Genomic DNA, 26,635 nt, shown 5'->3' on the forward strand with positions numbered 1-26,635 from the left:
ATAGCGAGACGCGCTCTGAGAGACAGTCTTCTAGTTCTGATGTGGTGAAAGGGTTTTCAATACATTCGATAACATTTGTTTTTTCTGAACTACACTATTTTTTTCAGTGAATTTTTTTACGAAGTAACACATTCTTAGGAACGATAGACCTTTACAATTTCCAGAAAAGGGAATTATAAAATCCTTAAATTATCCGTTAGTTCTATAAGAAAATGATTGTGGACTGCCCAAAATCCACAAGAAGGGTGTTCCGCTCAAACCGATTATTAGTTAGCGAGATTCAGCTACTCAAAACTTGTGTCCAGATTTTCACTTCCACTCATACAAACTCTACGAGGGAAAACTTTAATGTTTTGTGAAGAATTCATTGCATTTTGTCAAATTACTCGAGGCAATCAAAGTCACAAGCAAGATCAACTAATCAGTATCGATGTGGAAAACTTTACGTTCCTGTCGTTATCCGTAAACGAGGACCTGGAAGATAGAAAGAACTGCTATTTCCAACTGAAGGACGGATTCTTTACGCAAGATGAGGGACTGCCAATGGGATGGCCACTTCCACCAGTTATAGCCAACATATATATGGAGTGGTTTGAAACTCTGACCATTGAAGAAGCCGCGAATCTGGTTGAGATACGTTGAAGACACCTTCATAGTTTGGATTCATGGGAATACAAAGCTAGACACCTTTCTGAAGCACATCAACTGCCTTCCATGACATTCACAACGAATTGCCAATTTAAGACGTATTGGTGTATACCAAAAACCTATTTACGCGGGACTGTATCTGAATCACGAATTCAAACAACATCAATCTACCAAAAGAGAAATCATCAAGAACCTTTCAGGCTCTGTAATACGAAGGAAGGGCTCAAGAAGGAACTAGGCATCATCAAAACGTCATTTCAACGACCATATGGTGGATGTCGTCATAATCAGTGCTTGTCCTTTCCTACGTCAGAGGATCATCGGAGAAGATCAGAAGAATTGTGTTCAATTAGCAGTGCATGTTTGGACTTATCAACATATCACCAAGTGGTTGTAAGCTGCATTGTCCAACAACGCATTCAGCTGAGCTAGCGTAGAGATATGCAACATATGGAAACCTGTAATCAAGCAGAAAACGGTCAACTCCCGCCAAACGGTCAACTCCCGTTAAACCGGTGAAGAGGAGAGAGGGATAAGTGAAAGCGCTTGAATGACCTACAATTGCGTGGAGATTACTTTGAAGCGACCAATGTTGACTACAAATATTCTGAAATTATTGATATGTGTTCTTTTCTGAAACTCATGCAATTCAATAACAATAAAAATATAAATGATAGGATCCTAGACCTTGTATTTTGTAACAAAATAGGTATCAAAGGTATTACTCATTGTTCTGATCCTTCGATCAGAGAAGATTTACATCATCCCGCGTTAAATATTGATTTTGAATTTCATAAACTCAAATATTTGTTTGAAAAATCAAGGATTCAATTGAACTTCAACAAAGCTCCTTATGATAGAATAAATTTGGAACTCGTGCAAATAAATTGGGTCCATTGTTTCATGGAGAAAAACGTGTCACCATCAAATTGACACCAAAAATTAGTTGGCAATGTCGCACGCACAATCAGAACAACCAAAACTCTAGGAAGAAAAAGAAAATTAAATTTTGCAGTATGAATAAATTTTACGGTGTTGCCAAGTTCGCAGCAAGTGTTAGTACCGTCACGACCATCGTTTATACTCTATTTTGAAAAAACTACTGACAGTATCAGTATCAGTGTGAAAGTCATTTTCTGATTGGGCGATTTTTCTGCAATTAACCTTCTTTTTTACAGGTTTTGGGATCCAGTACAGAATACCACTTCGTGAATCATGCGTTACCAGTAGCTAGAACGAAAAGGAGTATACAGCACGTGAGAAAATTGAAAGTTGATCCTCTGGTGAGTAAAAAGATAGTTTCTTGTTAGAAACAATTGTTTATAATTCCTTAGGCCTTCTAAAATGTGAAATGAGTCAACAAGTTTTGAATAATTGTTTACTGTTTCGCTAAAAAGTTTCAATACAAATAATTGCTGAGGATCTATGCCAGAAACATCAGTAGATGTTTTTGACATGAATCCTGACATAGATGCTGTGTAGTTGAAATATTTTGTTGAAGTTATCCTAAACTGGAGGTGTAACGTTTGTTGAATTTGGGTTTTTCAGGAGAACATATCTTAAACTTCTTGAGAAGATATCAAATATAAATATAGAAAATATTTTATTCTGTCCAATAATGTCAATGATTCATACCAATATATAATTCATGTCACAGAACACCCAGTATTTCTAAATACCAAAAATTGGTCTTCGTATGTATCATTGATTTCAAAAAGTAATAAAAACCAGTTCAAAACTGAATTTTCTTTCAATATAAGTGAAAGAGATGTTTTTCTATTTCACATATAGTTACGTCCTTGGCCAAAATGGCCTATATTCCCACAATAAAACAGTGTTGATCCTCACATAACATTTATCAACAAGGTCAGTAGCCATAATATAGGTAGTCAAGTGAATTCAGTAAGGTCATAATGGATAAAACCCTATTTCCAGAACTGACAATACAAAATCTATTTATGATTCTAACGATTGTTTTAAGTGATCTATGTTTTGTGTCTTGTGTGTGTGTTGCGTTTGCTAAACCAAATGGCATCTCAGAATATTTAAACAGTCCAAATGACAATATGTTTTCACATCTTCTCCTGCCATGAAGATTTGATAAAATGCATTATACAGATGCTTTTCTTCCATATTGCAGATGCTGCAATGGAAGTTATTAGGCAATATCTATCTGAAAGAGTTCAGTCTGTGCGGTTCAATGCAATCCTGTCTCATCCTGCAATTATAAAAAGAGGAGTTCCCCAAGGATCAATCGTTGGACCCCTTCTGTATACTATTTATACTTCGCAATTTCATAAACATATACGTCACTTCTCAGTTCACTGTTACGCGGACGACACACAACTTTACATGTCCTTTGAAGGAAGTGATTTACGTCTTGCTTGTGACCATATGAATTCCAATCTACAAACTTTGGTTTCTTCATCGAAGAAATTCTGTTTGACGATAAACCCATCTAAATCTAAAGCGTTGCTATTTTGACACAAAGGAGCACGAGAAAGAAACGAACACAATTCTGGGGCTCATGCTAGATAGTGAACTAAAATTTAGAAATCATGTTTTCTTTGTCATAAAAAAGCATTTAGTGATTTGAAACTTTTTTACTCTAATAGACATTTATTAACAAGAACATGTGGGATCCTGTTATGCGAATCCCTTGTTCTGTCACATCTTAACTATGCTGACTGCATATATGCGCCTGCTTTATTGCAAACTGATAGTCGCCGACTTCAGGTGATACAAAATTCATGTGGTCTACGTAGTCATATTTCGTCTGCATTTTCTGAATTGGGCTGGATAGATATGAGAAAAAGGTGTTTACTTCATTTTTGTTCTCTTATACTCAACATTTTGTTGTTTAAAAAAGCGCGATATATTTACAGTTAAGTGAGATTTCGCTCACAGATCCACGATGTGAATATCCCTCTTAAAAATCAACTTACAATTCCTCGTTTCAAAACCAAAAAAGTTGACTTGAAAAGATCAAGTCAACTTTTTTTTAGAATATGACCAAGGTTTTCAATTGTATACCTATAGAAATGAAAAATATTTTTCCATTTGCATTCAAAAAAATCAGTCACCACTTTTATTGCAACTGACAAATTGATTCACAACACAACAAAAAAATATTTTTTGAATGTTTCCTACACTAAATTAGTCAATTCCTACTAATTTTGGGGTGATAAAAACGAAAATAACAATTAAAAATTTTTATTAGCTCTGGTTTTTGAGATACACAGTACTTAATCTTAAAGAGTAATTATATTATACGTGAAAAGAGAAAGTACATAAAACAATATTGTTATGTTTCTTTTAGAATATTTTAAGTACAAAATTAATAAAAAAAACATTATTCTTAGTGTTTTGACAAATAAAAGAAGTTTGTACCACCAAATTTCAATTAAGTCCATCCGATTCATTGTAAGATCGCTGTCGTTTAGCTTGTCTTTTATAAAACACTTCTGGAGCATCCCTACACACAGACCAGCAGTAGTCTGCAAGCATTGCTTCATTCCAACGGCCCTGATATCTCTGTTCCATTAAGGCAATGTCTTGATGGAATCTTTCTCCATGTTCGTCACTCACAGCTCCACAGTTTTGTGGGAAGAAATTAAGATGAGAGTGAAGAAAATGAATTTTTAAGGACATGTTGCATCCAAGTTGGTGGTAAGCTTGAAGAAGCTCTTTAACCAATGCTGTGAAGTTATCATCTCTTTTGTTACCTAAAAACCCATGTACAACCCCCTTAAAGGCTTCCCAGGCTCTTTTTTCATTTCCTGTTAAAATCATGTCAAAAGCAGGATCATTTACGATTTCACGGATTTGAGGTCCAATAAAGATGCCTTCCTTGACTTTAGCATCACTCAACCTGGGAAACTTTGCTCTCAAGTACTTAAAAGCTTGTCCTTCCTGGTCCATGGCCTTCACAAAGTTTTTCATTAGTCCCAACTTAATATGTAATGGGGGAAGGAGAACATCCTTAGGATCTACAAGAGGCTCGTAAACTACATTTTTCTCATTAGGGTTTAGGTCTCGTGTAGGCCAGTTCATTTTTTCATAGTGAGATTTTCTATCCCGACTGTCCCACAGACACAAAAAACAACAGTACTTGGTGAACCCTAATTGCATTCCTAGGAGTATAGCAATGACTTTCAGATCACCACAGATGTGCCACTTGTGTTGTTCATATTTGATTGATTGGAGAAGTGTTTTCATATTTATATACGTTTCCTTCATGTGAACTGCATGACCTATAGGAATAGAGGGTAGCTGATTTCCATTATGCAGAAGTACAGCTTTTAAGCTTAGTTTTGAAGAGTCTATAAACAGTCTCCATTCAGATGGAGTGTGATCCAAATTCAAGCAGTCCATCAAACCATTAACATCAGAACAAACTACGAGGTTTTCTTTTTTCTCAAAAAAAGGAAGCAAATCTTTTTGACGCTGTCTGTACTGAGATATTTTCACATCATGTTTTAGAAGATTCCACTGTTGTAGTCTTGACCCTAACAGCTCAGCCTTTTCCTTAGACAAGCGAAGATCTCTTATTTATAAGGTCACTCAACTCTGCTTGACTAATTCTGTGCGGATCACTAGACCTATCACTTACCTCAAAATCAGGGTCATAGGATGTAGAAGGATGGGTTGCTCCTTCTAAACAGTCTTCATCACCTTCCTGTAAAATTTCATAGTTTTGGGGTGGAGAAGGGACTGGCAAATTGTCTGAGTGTGGTACAGGCCGAAGAGCAGATGGGAGATTAAGGTATTTAACCGTTCCTCTTTTCTTCATAGATAAACCTTGCTTAATGGGAGGAGTTAAGCAGAAATAACAGTCGTCTGTATGATTGGTAGGCTAACGCCAAACCATAGGTACTGCAAAAGCCATTGTCCGGTTTTTATTTTTCAGCCACTCTCGCAATATGACGGAACAAGAATTACAACATATATGAGGAGCCCATGATTTATCTTGGTCCCCAACTTTCACACCAAAATAATGTTCATAGGTTGTCTTAACGATAGGTGTCATTTTACGTTTCTGAGCCTTAAATGTTATCTCACCACATATATAGAAAAAGCTATCGACAGAATTCACACACTTTCGAGGCATTTCAGATCAGCACTTAAATTAATTCAAAAATCAACTTCATACGATAATTTCAATAGCAACCACGTGCGTACAATGGACAAACTCGCATAGGTTATGTTTACTACTTAAGAACAGCTGATGAGAGGGGTGTTATGTAAACAAACATGTCTACCAACTGTTGGTGATGAAATATTTCTTTTGTTGAAAACTCAATATACATATATATAATATAATGATACTATATCTTGAAAACAAGAGCTAATATATAATTTTTATGGTCACTTTCGGTTTTAACACGTGGAAATACATTAAAATCATCTAATTTTAACCCCGAAACAAAAACTTTGTTGTGTTGTGAGATTACTTTGTGTGGTCTGATACATTGTATTTTTCTTTATGGTAATTATAATCTTCACTAAATATGTATTCTATATCTCAAAAAATAAAATTTTCAGTTTCCCTGTATTATCTGGGAAAACCTTTGGAAAATCGTTTGTTTCCAGGTTGAGTGGAAGAGCGTGACTTTTCGATAACTCACCTTACCGTCAAGACCGAACTTTGCTTTTTGCTGGATTACCCTATAAGTTTTTATTTTAAGTTTGTATTCTATTTCATAATTCTATTTTGTAGTCTGGGGCAATAAAATCTAATATTATTATTATTATTCTATTTTAGGTATAGTTATTCAACATCCTCAGAACACTCAACATAACACGGGAACTTGAAAACTACAAGTTAGAATAGTGTTCCTAATCTACATTTTCAGTTTTTTCAAACGAAATGAAATTTTATACATTCTTTTATTTTGAAACTCAAGTATATATGGCTTCTTGTTTTTTTTTTATAAAAAGAAGCTTGTAGTAATTTTTTTTCGTGTATTTTAAGCGTGGACTATTTTTTGTTTTCATATTTTTTGGTTTTATTCAGAAAGTATTATTGTATGAGATAATAACCTGAAGTTGAACTGATTAATTGAATTGAATAATATGAAAATAACCCTTTCCCATTAAATTAACAATTCAAATATTTGTAATGAAATTGAAACAGATATCATGAACAGAAACGCTACACAACGACATATATGAAATGTGAGACTGGAGTGACTACAAATGAGTTTGAAACATTCAAAGACGTGAAAGGCGGAAAATATTGAGTACTGGAGGGAATAGATATCTGATATATTTCATTATAATTCACGGTGAGAAGTTTGTTGAAGCCCCAGCTTCGCCACCTCAGTTATCATTCATATCTGAAAATTGAAGCCTGTTGTTACATGGCTGGATTCACCAAATATAAAATTGTTTTCACTGGGATGTTTACCTTTGCAGAAAGTTTACTGATGAAGAGGGAAATTTAGAAATCACATATAAATCATGACTTGTCTCTGACCGCAGTCATCAAACGTGAAGAAAAAATTATTTGTTGTCAAATACCCTTTACTGCCTTTTCCAACCAATGAGAAAAACTGAAGTTAATTACTGGCTCAACAGAAAAAAAGGAAGCTTGTTCTAGCGAAATTGACTCGGCCAACCCTTCATTACCATCATTAAGGCAGAAATTAGTTCCATTTATATAATAATGATGAAGTGAGGTTCAGAGATATGTTTTCTCTGCCCCAGAGACCGAGGATGATATGGAGGGTAATATGAAACTGCCGTTGATTGGGTCATTAAAGTTTATCAAAATACGTAATTACTTGACAATGTGGGGTAAGTGAAAACATCCGAAACCGAGGGTAACCAGATAAACAACCCGTGTTCTAAGACATCTCATTGCGATTGTGAGGAGGTTCAAGATATATTGAAGATTATGCAAATTCATTCTGCATCCAAAGCGTCACGTTCAACAGTTGCTTCCATTGTACTGGAAGAATCAATTTTGTGGTATTTCAGATCGTATTATTCTTTATATAAGTTTTGAAGTTAATTCTGAATACTTACGGATATGTTTCCCAATGTTTTTCGGGTTTGTAACCTTCCACAATCTGAAGGATAATAATAATGTGATTTTCAGAGATGTTTTCTTTTCCCAGAGACCTAGGATGTTATGGGGAGTGATATGAAACTGCTGCTGATTTTGTCACTGAAGTTTATCAAAATAAGGGAATACTACCAGGTGGTCCAAGAAGTACCCAGACTGACCTAGAGATGGCGGTTTGAAAAATATCACTGTATCAGAAAGTACACAGTCAGTGAAGCATATGTTTCTAGTTTGAAGACGTTGCGTTGTTTACTATTTGTTTGTCAGCTATCAAAGTTTTCGGTGAATGGGAAATGTTCCTCAATTTGGGTTATTACAGCAAATGCAAGTTTGAACAAAATAAAGTTGAGTGTAATTCATGAGTTTTTCACATTCACTTCGAAAAGTATTTAAATTGATGTTTCAAATGTTGGGTTTTAATTTTTGAAGGGATTTGTTTCTGATTCACATCACATTGGCAACAGCGCCTATATCAAGTAGAAATAATTTATAAGTACCTAGATATTCTACTTTAAAAAAGGAAAATTATCTTTATAAATCAACAATCAAGGCAAAATATAAATGTTAGTTCAATACCACCTCCAAAAGCCACATAAACAACAGTTGTTTTGTTATTTATTTATATAGAGTAAGATTGGTTAGGTGCACAAAATGTCATATGTCACAGAATGTCTCGGAACATAAGTAAACAGAACAGCAAGCCTCTGAAATATGTCATCTTTGTTTGTCCCATATAGGTAACAGATTCATTGTCCTTTATTAGCTATAACCGATGTTGCCAAATGGTGAAATAGAAACGAATCCCTTTAAATGTTGAATGCATTATTTCATTCCTCTTTTTCAAGTATTTAAATAATTTTTTGAAGAAAAAGGTTGAAATCAGTTTAAAATGAGTTGTTTTACAGCTCTTTTATTAATACTACTTGATTTTCGTCAGAAGGAACATTTCTCATTTGTGAAAATGGAGAAAATTGATCATCTTTATGCGGTACAATACTTTCATTTGAAAGGCCGCAGCCTAACCAATATAAAAGCTGAACTGGATTCTACTCTAGGGGAGTCTGCTCCTTCGTTTACAACAGTTAGGTACAGCTGGGTAGTAGTGGCCTACCTAATGAGTTGACGTCTCCAGAAACGTTGAAGAAAATCCACAAAACAGTACTGAATGATCGTCGACTGGAGATATAGCAGATATAGTAGGTGTTTCAAAAATCGTATATTATCTGAGAATGTGGAAATGAGAAAGATATGTGCAAGATGTTTGAAGATGTTTCAATTGAGGGCTTTTACAGCAACAAAGCAGAATTCTTGCGTCGTTTCATAACCATGGATGAAACATTGGTCCAACACATTATACCCAAGACAAAAGGACAATCAAAACAGTGGACTCAAAAGGGGGTACCGGCTCCAAAGAAGGCGAAGGCCGTTTCATCTGCAGGCAAGGTCATGGTATTAGTTTTTTTGGGATCCACATGTAATAATTTTCATTGACTATCTTGAAATAATTAACGGCGAGTATTATACGAACTTATTGCAACGTTCGAGTGGAGAAATCAAGTAAAAACGGCCGCATTCGGCTTAGGAAAATGTCGTTTCATCAAGACAATGCACTAGCTCACACACCAATTGTCGCAATGACCAAAATTAACGAATTAGGTTTTGAATTGCTGCCTTATCCACCATATCCGCCATATTTAGCTCCCTCTGACTATTTTTTGTTCCTAACTCAATCTTGTTAATAGTTCTCTACAGTTAGGTGATATTCCATAATCCCAGTTCCTAAAGTAAAAATTCAAATAGAGCAGGTGACCTGAGTTCATTAAACACATTACTGGCCGTAGAAAAGTTGTTAGAAAGGGTTGCTTATGAACAATTGATCCAGTCAGGTTTTAGAGTTGGGCATAGTTGTGAAACTACCGTGCAAAATATCTTATTTGACTGGAAAATGTGGATAAACGAAAACAAATCAATTGGAGCCGTATTCTTGGATTTGCGACGCGTCTTAGTTCAGAGACTATTTGAGTGATAGAAAACAATTAACAAAGGTCAATAATATCACCTCCTCCGAAATTATTAATGATAATGGAGTGCCACAGGGTAGTACGTTTGGGCCTTTACTCTTCCTTCTGTATATGAATGACTTCGTTTCCGAGATCTCCGAGTGTAAAATCAATTTGTTTGCCGATGACACCTCAATATACTACTGCTCTGATAACGTTAATGAGCTGGTAGATACTTAAAATAGTGAGCTCTGCAGAGTTAGTTGATGGTGTAATCTCAACACTCTCAAACTGAATGGTGAAAAGACGAAAATTCTCTTACTGAGTAATGAAACAGGTTATGACGAAACCAAAAATGGAGGAATTAGTATAAAGATTGCTAAGGAGGATATTGGAAGTGTATCAGTGGTGAAGTATTTCGGAGTATTAATTGACCAAGGACTAACATAACTCTACAGGAAATAGCCCAATTACAGAGCAGGAAATATATGTGTTGGTTTATACTTATATTGCAACTTACATGTCGATATATAACTTCCAGCAAAATCTCAAAAACCTTTGCAAAGTTGCAAATAATAGAGATATGCCGATGATTTGAAATACTTCGTAAATTTCCTTTCTTGAAAATGGTACAGACTTTTGATGATTTCCAGATTCTTGGTATCGTAGCCGATCTTGAGCAGATATTAATTAGTATAGCTAGAGGACGGGCAAGCACAAGTGCACAATCTTTTAGGATGAAAGCTGGAATGTCATCTGGACCAGTGGTCTGTTCAGGTTCGAGCGACCTCAGTGCCTCGTATATTTCGTTTTCACTGAAGCTTGATATATCAAGAAAGTGATTATTATCAATATCAGAGTTTGGTTGAAAAGGGGAAGAAACGGTATACGATTGTTTGAAAAGATTGGCAAAACCGTTTACGATATTAGAGGGCCCCTCCAGCAATTGACCTTCAAAATTCAGTAATTGTGATATTATGGAGCTACCTCGTTTATTATTTATAAATGACCAAAATCTTTTGGGATTGATATGTATTTCTTCCTCAGTTTCACCTAAGAATGTTTTATATGCCACATCAACATCATGCTTAATTTTTGCTCGAAGATGTTTGAAATCTTCAAGAGCCTGCAGATTACACACACGCTTGTATTTGCGCCAGATTTTAGCCTGCAAATCTCTAATAATGCTTCTATTATAACAAGGAGGATTATTATACCAAGAAACATGTATTGAAAGTGATAAAAACTATCACCAATAAGGTAAATTTTCTAGTGAGAATATCGCCTAGCCTCTCTAGATGGTCAAAAATTACAATTTATAATACATTAGTTTTACCACATCTTACTTTCTCTTCTTCAATACTATTCACGGCTAATAAAAACGAGTTGCATCCACTTCAAAAGCAACAAAATAGAGCGATGAGAATCATACTAGGTGTACCAAGACACAAGCGAATAGTCAACATGTTGAGAGAATTGAAATGGATGTCATTAAAAGACTATAATGAGTACTATCAAACAATGGTACTGGTCTTGTGATAAAGGACCTCTAATACCTACCTAATATCTCTAATAGGCATATTCAACTTTATTTTATCAACTTGTGACTTCCCTGAGCAACGGAAAACGGCTTGAATTTGTCCGATATTAAAAAAAGGCGACTCTAGCGATATCACAAACTACAGAGCAATTTCAATTTTATGTAACTTTTCAAAACTCTTCGAGATATCTGTGCAAAATGTTATGTACTCCCATATTCAAAAAGCTATCTCTCCTACTTTGTATGATTTCGTACAACAAAGATCATGTATGACAAATCTTGCATGTTTAAAAAAATATCTCTGTACGTACCTGGACAAGCATAAACAAGTCGATGTTGTTTATTTAGACTTTCAAAAAGCCTTCGATCAAGTAGACCATTATGTTCTTCTCAGCTAATTGACAAAATTGGGACTCTCCAACCAACTGCTTACTCTAATTGAATCATATCTAGTTAACAGAAAACAATTCGCCGAATGTGAATCTTTCAAATCGGCTCAGTACGTAGTTACATCTGAGGTACCACAAGGTTCTAATCTTGGACCTCTTTTATTTTTAATTTTTATTAATGACTTGGCAAACTTTTTGAATATTCCTAGCTTACTATTTGACCTGAAACTATATTATAAAATCGACGACATTACTGACTGTCAACGTGTACAACATGATTTAGATGTAATCAAATTTTGCTGTAATAATAATCGTCTTCAACTGAACGTTTCCAAATGTAAAATAATATCATTTATAACAAAAAAGCGAACTTTAAGGTACGATTATATACGGTTATTCAATCAACAATACTACAATCAACCGCGTACATGAGATACAAGATCTGGGTATAACTCACGACAGTAAATTAAAATTCACAACACATATAAGGAATATGACTGCTGATGCAAATATAATGCTTGCGTATGCCAGATCTAAGTTAGAGTATGGTTCTGTGTTATGGAATCCAATTTACGACTACCAAAAAACATCAATTGAGAGCGTGCAAAGGGAGTTCCTAAAATACTAAAATCTAAAAGTTGACGGATAATACCCCACGAGAGGCATCTATCATAACATTTTGTTGACACGATTTGATATGACATCTTCGGAAAATAGGATAGTTATCCTTGGTATAAAATTCCTGCATAAATTACTAAACAACAATATTGACAGTACGGTTCTTTTACCCGAGATCTATTTCTTAATACCAAGAAGTGGAGGCCGAGACAATCTGAAATTCTATTGCGAAGCATCACACACAAATGTAATGCTACGATCACCATTGAATTTAATGTGCAGTAACTTCAATAAAATCTGTGAACATAATTAATTAATTTCGACTCTCTGAACACCTTGGTATCATGTATCCACAAACACTTTTAATAATACTATAAATAACATTTGTGTCAGTACTGCTACATTGCATGATTTGTAACTTTTTGTGTTATATACTCAATTTTTCATTCCTCACTTGAAATTCTACGTATACGAATATTTTATATATATTTTGTTTTAGCATTTACTTTCATACATTTCTATATTCCATCATTTTTAATATTTATTTCATATATACTCTGTAATAATAGCATTTCCTGTAACTGGGTACTCCTGTTGGAAATAAATCCTTTTTTTTTTAACTGATGGAGCAACGGTGTTGTTTAACGTGTTTCAAATGGAAGGTATTTAAGAAATTCTATAATTATTAGGTTGCACAATTTCATCGTATTAAGCGACATTTGAATCAGTGCACTTTTGCCAACCTAACACAAACCCATTGATTCCGTTATAGTCTATTTCAAAAGAGTGTAGAGTAATAAAATCTCATTAAGTATTCAAAAGCGCTACAGGGTGATCCGTCAATAAATTCTGTCACTTCCCTAGTCCGCATTGCAAAATTATGTCGTTTCATAAAGAGCAGGTAGGTATCACCCTGTTTTAAGGGATTTGTCCATTGTTATCGACGGATAAATACTGAGCCAGAGGCGCGCTAGTGGGATAATTGCCAAAAGAATATGCATTCATAAAAATTATATTAAAGGAAATAAAAATTTAATGCAGCAGAACAGTGTTATTAAAAAAATATAAAATGTAACAATAAAATATATACGAACCGAAATCGGGAAATACTCACAAACACACACGAACGAACTTTACGTATTGAAACACTTGTGGGGACTTTAAATCAATTTATTCACAAAAACGACAAGAACTTTACTGGATACGTTATTACAATTTGACACTTGAACAATACTAAAACTGTGAACTTCCCTTAACGTTTAACAATACTCTATTTATACCCTAATTGAATGTTCTAGAGATTACTAGGTACAATTTTCGAGAACCTTCCGAGAAAATAATTATTCAGACTACCCTTAATTCTAAACCCTAACCTAAGCAAAAGTGTCACTGTCACTGATACACTGGTCTCTGTCCAGATTGCTTATCCCGCTACAGTATATTTACAATTCAATTAAATTATTCTACATCAGTATAGTCTTCATCCGAAGAACTGTCATCATCCCCTGGTGTTATAATTATAGGGTCAACCACCTGATCGACCAAGTTGTCCAGTTCCCACATTTTATCTTCCTCTTTTAAAACATGCTGGATTGCTTTTTGCCAGTTTTCTGATGTGATTTCCATAATGGCTTGATCAAACAATACCTTGACATCTTTCATTTTAAATGTGGTATTGTGCCTTGCAACATATCCTTTAACTTGTGTCCATATAAGTTCTATAGGATTTAATTCGCAATGATATGACGGTAGGCGCAGCACAGTTACTTTATACTTTTCTGCTACATCTTCTACGGCATATTTCATGAAGCGAGATTTATGTTGTTTTACTATGGCTAGTAGTTCCTTCTTTACTGAATTCGTCTCAAACTGAATACCTTTTTTTGACAGCCAGTTAATAATTTCTTGCTTTCTCCAAGCTGAAGTTGGTACCTTCTCTAAGCGCCTTGAATGGTAGCTTGCATTATCCATAACCACGACCGAATCAGCTGAAAGAAATTTTAACATTTCCCCGAAGTAGTCTTCGAAGACATCCGAATTCATGTCCTCATGATAATCTCCCGTCCGGCACGACTCAAAGCTTAACAAACCTTCTTTTAAAAATCCGTCTTCGCTTCCAATGTGAGCAATTATAAGCCTCTTCCCTTTTCCCGAAGGCACTTTAATACCCGTCGAAAGGCCTTCTATGAAAGCTTGGCGAGAACTTGTTATATTTTTATCTTGCCACATTTTTTTGACTATATAACCTTCGTTTATCCACGTCTCATCAAGATAAAAAAAATTTGTTTTGCTCTCTGCGGTACTGCTTTATAGTTGTCAAATATTTTCGTCTCCAGCAAACAATTTCATCACTTTCCAGTAATAGCGCCTTTCGATTGTGCTTTTCCCAGGCAAAATTCATACTTTTTAAAGTTTTCCATAAAAGTTTTCTGGATATCAAAGGAATATCGTTATCTTGGCATATCTCGATAAATATTTTTTCAAGAGTGGGTATTTCCTTTTTAAAATAAAACGAATGAACTTTTCTTCGAATGTCACATTTGGTGTCTTCATCTAAGATTTTTATTGGTCTTCCTGATTTTCTCTTGCATGGACTTACCTGGCCTGATATCTTTCTTTCTCGCAATAATTTAAAAATCGTGGACTGTCCAATTCCAGTCATTCGGGCACATCGCTCAACACTTTCTTGCACAGACAAACTAGGGTGATCGTGTTTTATGCAATCATATACATTTAAAATTATAACTTTTTCGCAAACAGATAGCGGAGAATTTTTTACACTTCTTTTCTTTGGAGTAAATGTCCCCATTTTATAACTTTTTCACTATTTCTATATCACAATATCACTGTACGTTTAATTGGTGTAGTAACAATTACTATTATAACTCGAATGTTTAAGACACCATTACAATATATTTAAACCCTTTTTCTTAATTACCTGGGTTTAATAGGTATTGCATGATTGGTGGGCAGGGTCAAAAAGGGATTATTATAATGACATGGCACCTCGGAACTAAGTGTTAACCCTTTTTTGAGAAATCATGCTCAAGTATATGAACCCAAATTGCATATTAAATAAGTTTACAAGAACCACTAAAATTAATCTTAATCTTTTTTTAAGAAATTTTACTTACCTAAATACATGTAGGTACTTAGTTTTAGACCAAATTACTTCCCAAAAATGGCCTTTTATCATTATCTATGTCTGTAACTTTTAATTTACTTTAATTATTAAGTATAATAATCCTAAGATTTGCCTACGCCCATGGACGACAACGAAATTCAGGCAAATTTTATGACACTTCATGATTTATTACTCTACACTCTTTTGAAATAGACTATAGTATAAAATTTGTGTGCTCAGGATTCAATGGCGTCGACGAAGGCCGTTTTTCTCTGGTCCAGATTTGCGAAGATTCTATCGTTGCTGAAATCAATGAATTTTTTGAAGAGATGGTAGTCCATTGGCTAGAGGTCTGCGGAGTATGATGGGTGAAACAGAATTTTGACGCTCAATTAGTTTAATTTTCTGACGATTATTTATGAAACGTGCAGACAGGCGGTGTCGTGGCTACTGTTGACGTAATATATGGTACATTTCATCGATTTCCTTACAGTAGGAATCTGCTGTCATCGCTTAGCCATTTCGAAAATGAATAAAAATGCACAAAACAGAATGTCAGTGTTGCTATCACCGAAATTACCATTTATATCGAAACCATCTGGATGAATATGAAGGTTCCATTTGCATTCGTTACTGCTTCATAAAATGCATAACACCCTCCTGTCAACTGCATTTATTTCATGTCACTTCTCCATGAATGTTTTATTTCCACTCATCGAAATCGTTTTTGTCCATTTCTCGTCAACCAGACCGCATCTGAAGTTCCATTAAACTAGAATAATGAGTTAGAGTGAACTTCTCTGACAGTTTGTTCCACTGGACATTATTCGTTATCTTACAACAATGAACGTCCATTACGTTGAAGTCTTTAGGAGATTACGAGCCAGCAGACTGCGAGCTTGTTTAACTTCGGGATTCATCCAGAGAAAGTTGCTGTGTGTGCATAGTTCTGGAAGATTGAGTTTAGAGTTTGCTCTTACCGAGATTTAACGTGACCGCATTTTTGTACAGTTGAACGTTGGGTTTTGTTTTTGAAGCTTTGTAGAGTTTCTGGAAAATATTCTAGATTTTTTTTTATTAATTTTTGCTCCATCGTTATAATTTTTGGTATAGTCGACGCGAATGATATTGTTTACTCTTAAAGTTGGCGGTACTCTCAATTGGCGGTTCGTATTGGATAATTATTACTAAACGAGTTTTATGATTAGCTGAAGAGTCATAAAGTCAAATTTGAAGTCATGTTACGGTGACGGATAGAAATCGATGAATGCGGGGATGGTTATCGCCGTCGTATCATCAATGTTCAGTTCAGATGCAGTTCGATATTGGTGCAGTTATAACTACTTACAATTTTTGTTATCTGTTCAAAAAGTGGCGTCCTTGGATAATTACTAATAGTAATAACGCGTGTGATAACAACGCACACTTTTTCCAGTGTAGTGATTCCAATAGCGATGATGAACAATGCGAAAAAGTGAATAAGATTCGGAATATTGAAACACTATTACGAGCAACATCAGATTTGACCGAAATTCCTCTCTCAACTGTACAGGATTACCAAAATCTTTAGATGTTTATCTAATAAAATCATTGAAAAAAAATAATATACGACTATTACAAAAGCAATGAGATTCCTACAACTGAAATCATAAGGAAAAAATCGAAAACTTCTGGCCATCACGTACCGTGTTAGGAATCACACGTTGAAAGGTAAGACGCCGTTAGTCTTTCGCTCGCACAAGTTTCTCAACTTCTGAGAGTTGTCGTTCGTATGGTGTCGACAGCTGATTAAACGAAAAAACAGATTTTTTAAACAGATCACGTGAGCTGCTGTGATAAAACTTTTCAGAATTGGATAAAGAAACTAGGACTTACATTTAAAATAATAAACAACCGTCAAGCAGTAATGGAAAGCAGTGAAGTTTCTTATATAATCAGAAATGATTATTGAATAACGAAATTAGTTAGCTCCCTAACTATATTATTAAAGGGAAGCTGTTGGAAGGTAGGTTGCACTATATCGTTTACTTGAACTATGTATTATGTGTTCTTTCACCTTCATCCAACACGTCTCAAAATATGCAGGTTTGAGACGGGCACTGATATTTTACGAAGATTGTAAAGAATAAGCAAAACAATACTGGAAAGACTAGTAAAACCGGTCGTATAAATAAAATCTACCACTGGTAGCTTTTATTTATACGACCGGTTTCGGGTTTGACCCCAGTATCAAGTATACATTTTTTTACTAGATTAGACAAAAGTGTTTCATTTGATTCAAGTGATCGATGATTCTGAAAATCCCATCACTTGCGAACACATTTCCACTAGATCATCAACGGTATACGAAGGATTTTGGTATATGAGAGCGTCATATAAATTGAGAATAATATTACTTATGTTAACGGAAAAAACAGATTTGTTATTCGTTTTACTGGAGAGAAAACTGAAGTAGTCACTTTGTGGCAGACACGAAGTATGTGCTTTGCTTTCCCATCATTTTTCAAACAGAGGCGACACATACTGCCTTCCGACAGTCCAAGTATCTGCATATGATGATTCAAATGACAGTGACTTGTAAGAAGGCCTGTTAGACATCCTAGTTCATCCCTACTGTATTCCAACAACTGTTTTGTATCAAGCTTCGAAGGGTGAATAAACGCCTTGGAGTGAGTTATCCTGAAAGATTCTGCCTGAAGTTCATAAATCTTTTTGCCATCCAGGTGTTCAATGTTTGTTTGGCAAAACTTAAAGCGATACCAATGACAGGTTCTGGTCCGATTAAACTACTTGCTTCACAAACTACCTATAATTTACTAATACCAACACTGATTAAGATGCAAAGGCAATTCATATTCTTCAGGTACCTTCAGTACCTGGATGAATGACTATTAGATCGAATCGAATCACTGAAAATTGAAAAATATCTCAGGTATGCCTGATTCAATCAAGTACGCAATGTAGGTATGTGCTTTTTATATTTTATAGTATTGAAAATTTCAGTTTTTTTGTTCAATTGAAAAAACTAATGATTGATAATGTAAGTGGTCCATATTTTTGTTACTCACCATACTCACAAAACTATAAACAGTCTTTTGAGATTTTTTGTGGCAAATCGTACAGCAACACTGACATTTTTCACTTCGTAACCGACTTATTTATGAACCCCTATGGAAAGGCAGAGAAACAGAAGAGAAGGAAATATTAAGAGCAGATAGTTGTTGGTTCACAGATGGATCAAAAACACCTTCCGGTTCTGGTGCAGGTGTTTTCAGTCGCAGACCCAGGACAGAGACATCAACGTGCCTAGGAACGTTTGCGATTGTATTTCAAGCGGAAATTTACGGTACTGAATTGTGTGACCCTCCACCGGGTTGCGGTGGAGGGTCAAATAGACCCACTCATTTTGGACCTAACCAAACCTATGGAAAAGCAACTTGAAAATCATGTATTACTGCTAGAGGAACTGGACCACAGTAATTGTATATCTAATGAACTGATTGTCTTTCAGTCCTGCTGACTTCTCAGAAACAATGTTCAATGATTGTGTAACTGTATATTTTTCACTGGGGTCCTATATGACAAACATATACAACAGCTGAGATAGTGTACTATCACCAAATTCACCACTGAATTCATTTTTTTCCAGATACACTCAGCCATTCAGCAGCCCGGTTTCGTAAGGGTGAAGCGAGGCTACAAACCACTGAAAGTTGAGAACCTGGTCAAGGTCATGCACCCACACAACGATCCCACAGACCCTTACTTCACATTCCAGTGGTACCTGAAAAACACGGGCCAAAACGGGGGGAAGGCCAAACTGGACCTGAACGTAGAAGCAGCTTGGGCACAAGGGGTTACCGGAAAAAATATAACAACAGCCATAATGGACGATGGTATGTATTTTTACTTCCAACCGACATTTGCAATTTGACCGGCATACATTGTTCAGTGATTGATTATGTTATTTGGGCTCTTTATGGAGGGTATGAGTTTCATTTGTTTTGAACATATCGAACTTTGTGAACGTATATTACAGGAGTTCAAACCCAACACCAAACCGTTATTTTCAACACCTCACAAGTGTTTCGATCACCAAGTGATCATCTTCAAGAGGAAGATTAAACTGCATTTACAGGCCGTTTCTTTTATCATGTGGTAACATTGCTATATTCTAAACCGTAACAGATACGAAGACGATTAAATGGGAAAAAAGTTAACTGTCATTGGGAATAATATAATGGTCAAAGAAAATTTACGGGGACCCTCGCTCTTCTCGATTCTTACGGGAAAAACCAAAAATGTTGTTTTTCGTTTTTTTTTCGAGTGGAATTGTTATTTCGGAGAATATCAAAAAATGAAAGAAATGTATTCGAAGTGTACTATGAGGATGTGATAATACTCGATAAATCGTTTCGTGTCAACATGACCACCATCAACTTTTTTTTCAAATGCGGACCTGTCTGTTTTATTACAGATATTGATGAAGCGATAAATTCACAATACTAGGATATATCACATTTCATATTTTTATAGCGTTTCATTCGAAATAACTACCATCATCAGTGACAACAGTCAAACAGGAAAACAATTTATTTTATCATAATTTTTCGGGAAAAATTAAACCAATAAGGAAAATAAGCTACATGGCAATCTACATTAAATGCTCGAATTGACGATCTCTTTGTTAAATGCACATAAGTTGTCGATCCAGATAATTTCTGTGGCAATTTTCTAGCATAATAGGTGTATTATTTGTACTTGGTGTTGAAAAAACTTTATCTTTTATGTATCCCCAGACAAAACAATCTGAAGGAGTAAGATCTGGGGATCGAGCTACCCAGTTAATTAGTCCATTCTTTCCAATCCATTTTCTTCGGAATATTGCATCTGAATCTTCCCTTACTGTTGCTGCATTATGGGGAGGAGCGCCGTCCTGTTGAAAATATTGTATTTCATGGCGGATATTAAGTGGCAATTCATCTGAGTAGCCATCGAATTCATTGAATAGAAAATGAAGATACATTTCACTATTCAAATAATCATCGTAAAAGAATCAGCCAACCAAACATTCATTCCGAACCTCTTTGGAAATTGTAAATGTTCATTTGTGTTAGGAATCACACGTTGAAAGGTAAGACCTCGTTAGTCCTTAGCTCGCACAAGTTTCTCAACTTCTGAGAGTTCTCGTTCGTATGGGGTCGACAGCTGATTAACGGAAAAACAGATTTTGAACAGATTTTTTTAAACAGATTTGTATTATTCCACCTAAAATGGATATTTCTGTCAAACCAACCATTGTTGGTGAATTTTGATTCGTCCGTTCATATTATTTTTTTACAAATATTTCCAACTTTCCTATTTCTTCATTTTAACCATTTCGCAAATCGTACTCTCCTTCCGTTATCCCTTTCATTGAGGTGATGAACTTTGCGTATCCTGTAGCGTTTATATTTGTTCTGTTTCAAAATAGTTCTGGTGGATTTTACAGAAATCCCCATTTCGTGGGCAATTTCTCGTGGAGAACAATCTTGATTAGTATAATTTTTGTAACTGGCCAATCTTAAATAAAAAAAGACGTTTTAACGGTGTAAATTTTTATGTGGTAATATTTGCTCGCCCATAACATTCATTTGATTCCTCACACTTCCAGTAACCACACCTTTTCTTGTTTTCTTTCTGTCTAAGCGTCTAAACATTTGGATGTTCGGAATACGACGATTCGGGTATAGCTCAACATTCATTTTCCTTGCCAAAAGAGGAGTTCTATTTGATGTACAGGCATATTTGCATTCTTAAAATTCTTTCACTGTTGGACAATACCGAATGTACTATATTTGCAGCCTTGAAAGTCTGAAACATTCAAAGAGGAATATGTACCTTATCATAGCTTTGAAAATAAATTGAGTACCACACTGAATGCACTTTAAAAAATCTTCTGAATGAAAAACGACACTCTTGTGGAATAAACATTTCGTGATTACTTTTCCAAATGAATTCGATCCACAACGAATTACAACCGAAGTAAGTTGCCACTTAGAAATCACACGTTAAAAGGTAAGACCTCGTTAGTCCTTAGCTCGCACAAGTTTCTCAACTTCTGAGAGTTGTCGTTCGTATGGGGGCGACAGCTGATTAACGGAAAAAACATACAGACAGACAGAACTTCAGCTCTCAAACTCCATGAAATTGTTTCCGATTTCAAGATATTATAAATCGATTAATATTCAAAGTAATTCATGGAAGTTCTCTCTCTTTTTTTGAATCGCCATGTGTATTAATGAATGAATGAGGAAATGTCCATTTATGATATGAGTGTTGAAAGTAAGGATTTATTTTTTGAGTGAAAAAGTTTGTGAAACGAGCGTAGCGAGTTGAGAAGTTTCACGAACAAAATAAAACTTTCTTTCAACACAAATATCAAACAAAGTTTTTTGTACAACTGTCCTGTTTTCATAATAAAATAGATACATTTAATATTTCTATAAAAAACACATTTTGACATCTATTGTCAGTTATCTATTTTCATGCGATCGCATTTTCTGTAAGTGGCCGTGTCAGGTGACGCCGTATCACCGGGTTACCAACAAACAGTATTGTTTACAGCACACGCGTTTTATTCAAAGCCACATTTGAAGTTCTTGCTGGTGGTTAATGTCTTTCATAATGAAGAATAATAGTGAGCAAGTGTGTGTTCCTGACGATATTGAAGAGGCTGCAAAAAAAAACTTCAATTGAATTGTTACGAAAAAATCGGCTCAGCAGGACGACATCGCATATTTTATTTTTCTTAGCTGATATAGACTCAAGAACTTCGAAGGAAATTTCAGCGAAACCGTTTTCTTAGCCTATCTAGAAGATAAATAAAAAATATGGAACTCAACTTTGTGGAGCACGTTTTCAAGGACAAAGTCGAGTGCGCTCGTTAAAAATGTTGCTAATACAAGCAAATATTTCAAGGAAATAGCATTCTTAAAGCGGAGAAATGAAAGTTATAGGCCTAAAAAATAAAAAAATCTTACGTTTGAACAAGTCCAAAGGTTTATAAATGAGACGCCAGATGAAAAATATTTGATGAAAGAAGCTGCTACTATTATTTTCGGACTATATGGAGCCTGCCGGCGTGAAGAGCTGTGCTATTTATGAATAGAAGACATTAAATTAATGGATAAATCATTTATTGTTCAAATTCCAAATATAAAAACGAAAGTAGGTCGTTATTTTTGCATTATTGGAAGACACATTGACTATTTCAATAAAAACGTTGAAATACGCCCTTCTGTTATCAATCATCAACGTTTTTTCTGAAATACCCAAATCATAAATGCAGTGCCAACCCAGTTGATATAAACACGTTTGGGAAAATGCCCTCTACCATTGCTGAGTTTCTGAACCTCCTGGAACCAAAAGAATATACATGGCACTGCTTTAGAAGGACTTCTGCTTCTTTGCTAGCAGATTCAGGAGCAAATATAACGAACATTGAAAAGCACGGAGGAAGGAAGTTTACAACAGTAGCTGAGGGTTACATCGATCAATCTATTTCTTATAAAAAGGCTATTGCTGAAGGAATTATTCCAACTACTATCTCCAGCGTTACAGCATCGCCCTCTTTACTTCAAGAATTAAATGTTGTTGCCCATGAAATTGTCTACTCAGATAGTTCAAATATATTACAGGCTTTTGTTTGAAGGTAATTGACAATGTTTCATGCTGAATTTCTCTAGTTCGGACTTCCATTGTCTACTATATAAAATGATTAGAAATCCCTGAAACAACTAAAAAAGAAGAATTGAAAATGAATAAATAGCTGAAAATAACAATTATATTAAGCAAAATAAACCTGAAATGTAATAATAGTGAAATAAAATACAATTTCGCCAAAATCACTTGTGAGCAATGAGGCATATGTCCTCTTTCATGAACAGGAGGGAACGAAGCAGCACCTTTGATGTGATTTTTTTTCTTCTTTCCTTTTTTTTATAATCTTAGTTCTTTGAATTGATTTGTATTTCATGATTGTTCCAAATTTCAGTAAAATAGAACAATTGAACAAAAATAAATAAAAATGAAGAAATGAAAAAAGAAAATAAAATAAAAAGTTGAGAGATTCCAAGTCACGTTAGTTCACGACGTTTCGATTGTTAGTATCTACAATCGTCTTCGGATGATGACTGGACTGATTCCTTCGAGAGATGACTATTTATAGGTCGTTCGAGTACTTTCACTTATCCCCGCTTTCCATTTTCCGCTTCACTGGTTCCGTAGGAGATGACCGTTTGGCGGGAGTTGGCCATTTTTTCGCTTGATGATGGGTTTCCATATGTTGCGTATTTCTACGCTGGCTTGGCTGAATACGTTGTTGGACAACATGTATGCCGCTTCCTTGAATTTTCTCCTAAACCAATGTTCCTCTCTGTGCAAGATCTCAGCTTGGGACCACTCGATGTTGTGTTGATGGGTACAAACATGGTCTGCTATTCCTGATTTGCTGATTTACCCTCGCTGTGTGTTTTTCTTGTGCTCGTCAATGCGAACATTCAATGGCCTCTTAGTTTCACCAATATAGGATGTTCCGCACTCACAGGGTATCCGGTAAATGCAATTCTTGGAATCGCAGTCCACGTTTGGTGGCCTGGTTTTCGTGAGGCTGCTACTGATAGTGTTACCGGATCTGAAGCAGGTTCTGATGTTGTACTTGGAACCAATTCTTCTTATCCTCTCCGATAATTCTCTGATGTAGGGAAGTGCAAGCACTGGTTGTGACGGCTTCTCTTCCTTGCGAGGCTCCTGCTGTCTTTTAGCCAAGGTTTTTTCTACCATTGCTTTGGAGTAGCCATTCCGTTGAAGATCATTTTTGATGAAGTCTAGTTCCTTCTCGAGACCTTCCTTCGTAATACAGAGCCCAAAAGCACGGTCTAATAGAGTCTTGATGATTCCTCTTTTACTCGATTGATGGTGGTTGGATTCGTGGTTCAGATACTGTACTGTATGAGTGGGTTTTTGACTCGAGGTTTCTTGTGGGCTTCTTCAATGGCCCACGGAACAAGTGAAGCGGAAAATGGAAAGCGGGGATAAGTGAAAGTACTCAAACGACCTATAAATAGTCATCTCTCGGAGGAATCAGTCCAGTCGATTGTAGATACTAACAATCGAAACGTCGTGAACTAACGTGACTTGGAATCTCTCAACTTTTGTATTTTTATTTTCTTTTTTCATTTCTATATTTTCATTTATTTTTGTTCAATTGTTCTATTTTACTTGTATTTTATTTCTCTATTATTATATTTCAGCTTTATTCTGCTTCATATAATTGTTACTTTCAGCTATTCATTTTTAATTCTTCTTTTTTAGTTGTTTCAGGGATTTCCAATAATTTTATATAGTAGACAATGGAAGTCCGAACTAGTGAAATTCATATTACAAGGCTCTTCAACATCGCAAGGTATTAATGTCAGCAGTTGTTCTAATTGTACTTTTCATATTAATGTTCATAAATAATAATAATAATGTAATTAATGTATAGAATACATTTGTAACACAATTTAATTGTATCTATATCTATTTTACATAATAAAACTTCCTTGAAAATTGAATAATTATGTTTTTTTATTGCTATTTGGTCGAAAAAATCGTGTTAAAAATACTTTCAACACGCTACTTTGTAAACATCATTTTTCAATACTCTTAACAACTATTAAAAATGTCACTTTTAATGACAGCTGTACTAAAACATTTTTTATAAACTGTATTTATACAAATTCTGCTCGACTATTCATTACTTCGCATCCGTCCTGGCTATTCGATGAGCTGAACTTGAAATAAACATTTTGGCCTCCAGTTAATTTGCAAAATCAACAACAACCCCCGAAACCATCAATGGCACTGTGGACATTAAGAAACGCAAAATCGAGTCATGAATAATGCCCCTCGAATAAACAATGAGCTAAATTTAGAGAGCGGCTTATCGACCGATCAAATTAATAAATAAGTGTGCTTGAAACAATGTTTCCGCTTCATAGACTCTTGGTTGTTTTCTTCAGGGTCCACAACTTTAGATGTTTTGAATAACGAATACAGCGGTAGAGCTTTATTGTGAGAAATTTTATAACAAAACGAATAATTATGGATGAAAATGGATTGCTATTCTTTGGAATATTCGATCGAAAACTTTTTGCGCAGGGTATAACTATGAAGAAAAACATGTCACAAAACACGTAAAGATGATTCATAAGGTTCATGAGTTTCGACCCAAAACCATTGCAAAACCTATAGGTGGTAGAGCCCTTTACTTTTTTCAGTGGCTTTTGAAAGTAGCTTTTGATTCCATATCCATTACACCTTTATTTTTCAATGTATGTTCAGTGATTATGAAGATATGCAATGCCAACAACATTTTGCATCGCTCTTTCTGGGTATTTTCACCTTACACAATTTGGAAAAATAAATAGTGTAAAGGGGAACTTTATAAACGAGTAGGAAAGGAAAACTTTCAGTTCAACCCAATAAGTTACTGGGTAAATCTGAAGTATTTTTCACTAACAAGAATGTTTTAGTCATCAGAAATTGTCGTGTTTGCCCTTCTTGAAAGAAGACAAAATCTGTCTCACCTTGTACATATTCACTTATATATATTATATTATATTATATTATATTATATTATATTATATTATATTATATTATATTATATTATATTATATTATATTATATTATATTATATTATATTATATTATATTATATTATTATATATTATCAATATTATTATAGGGCGTTCCAACGAAAACTTGAGGCCCCCTGTAAGTCACAAACGGACGTCTAATCAAACATTTCAAATTTGATTTCTAGAGGGACTAATTCTGATATGGAAATTATACCCAAAACTTCACCCCTCTGCGGTCAGCAACACCCCCTAATTTTTTCAATGGAATGGGGGGTCGAGTGATAAATCATGTTGGAACACACTGAACAAGGATGACTGAATAATAATTCGTGGAGAAGTGACAGTGGCCATGCAACTGTCTACTTTTTGTTTTCTGACAACTAGATTCAACAAAAACTACCAATGCAGAAAAAACTCCATTTCAAAACGTTAACTACTAATTAAATAAATTCTACAAATCTAGAAGACCTGTGACAGAGAATTGTTCGGGAATGCCGATTTCTGACTCCGGACATAATCAATAATGTAAGAAACGCTTTCGAAAGTAGACTGTATTATTGCATGGAACTTTTGAACAAAGTTGGTAC

General features: G+C 35.0%; 1 protein-coding gene across 1 annotated transcript in view; it reads left to right on the plus strand.

The window, feature by feature from the left end:
* Positions 1-26,635, plus strand: part of amon (prohormone processing protease amontillado) — a 102,832-nt gene that overhangs the window by 14,783 nt on the left and 61,414 nt on the right. Inside the window, exons 2-3 of the mRNA XM_074181354.1 lie at positions 1,827-1,931; positions 19,038-19,284. Of these exons, the coding sequence (XP_074037455.1) occupies positions 1,827-1,931; positions 19,038-19,284 (352 nt within the window). The remainder of the gene's footprint in view (positions 1-1,826; positions 1,932-19,037; positions 19,285-26,635) is intronic.

Source organism: Leptinotarsa decemlineata, unplaced genomic scaffold, assembly GCF_025532065.1.
Source record: "Leptinotarsa decemlineata unplaced genomic scaffold, Ldec_3_MD MMD2_tig00026307_RagTag_RagTag, whole genome shotgun sequence".
In the NCBI taxonomy this organism is placed as follows: domain Eukaryota; kingdom Metazoa; phylum Arthropoda; class Insecta; order Coleoptera; family Chrysomelidae; genus Leptinotarsa; species Leptinotarsa decemlineata.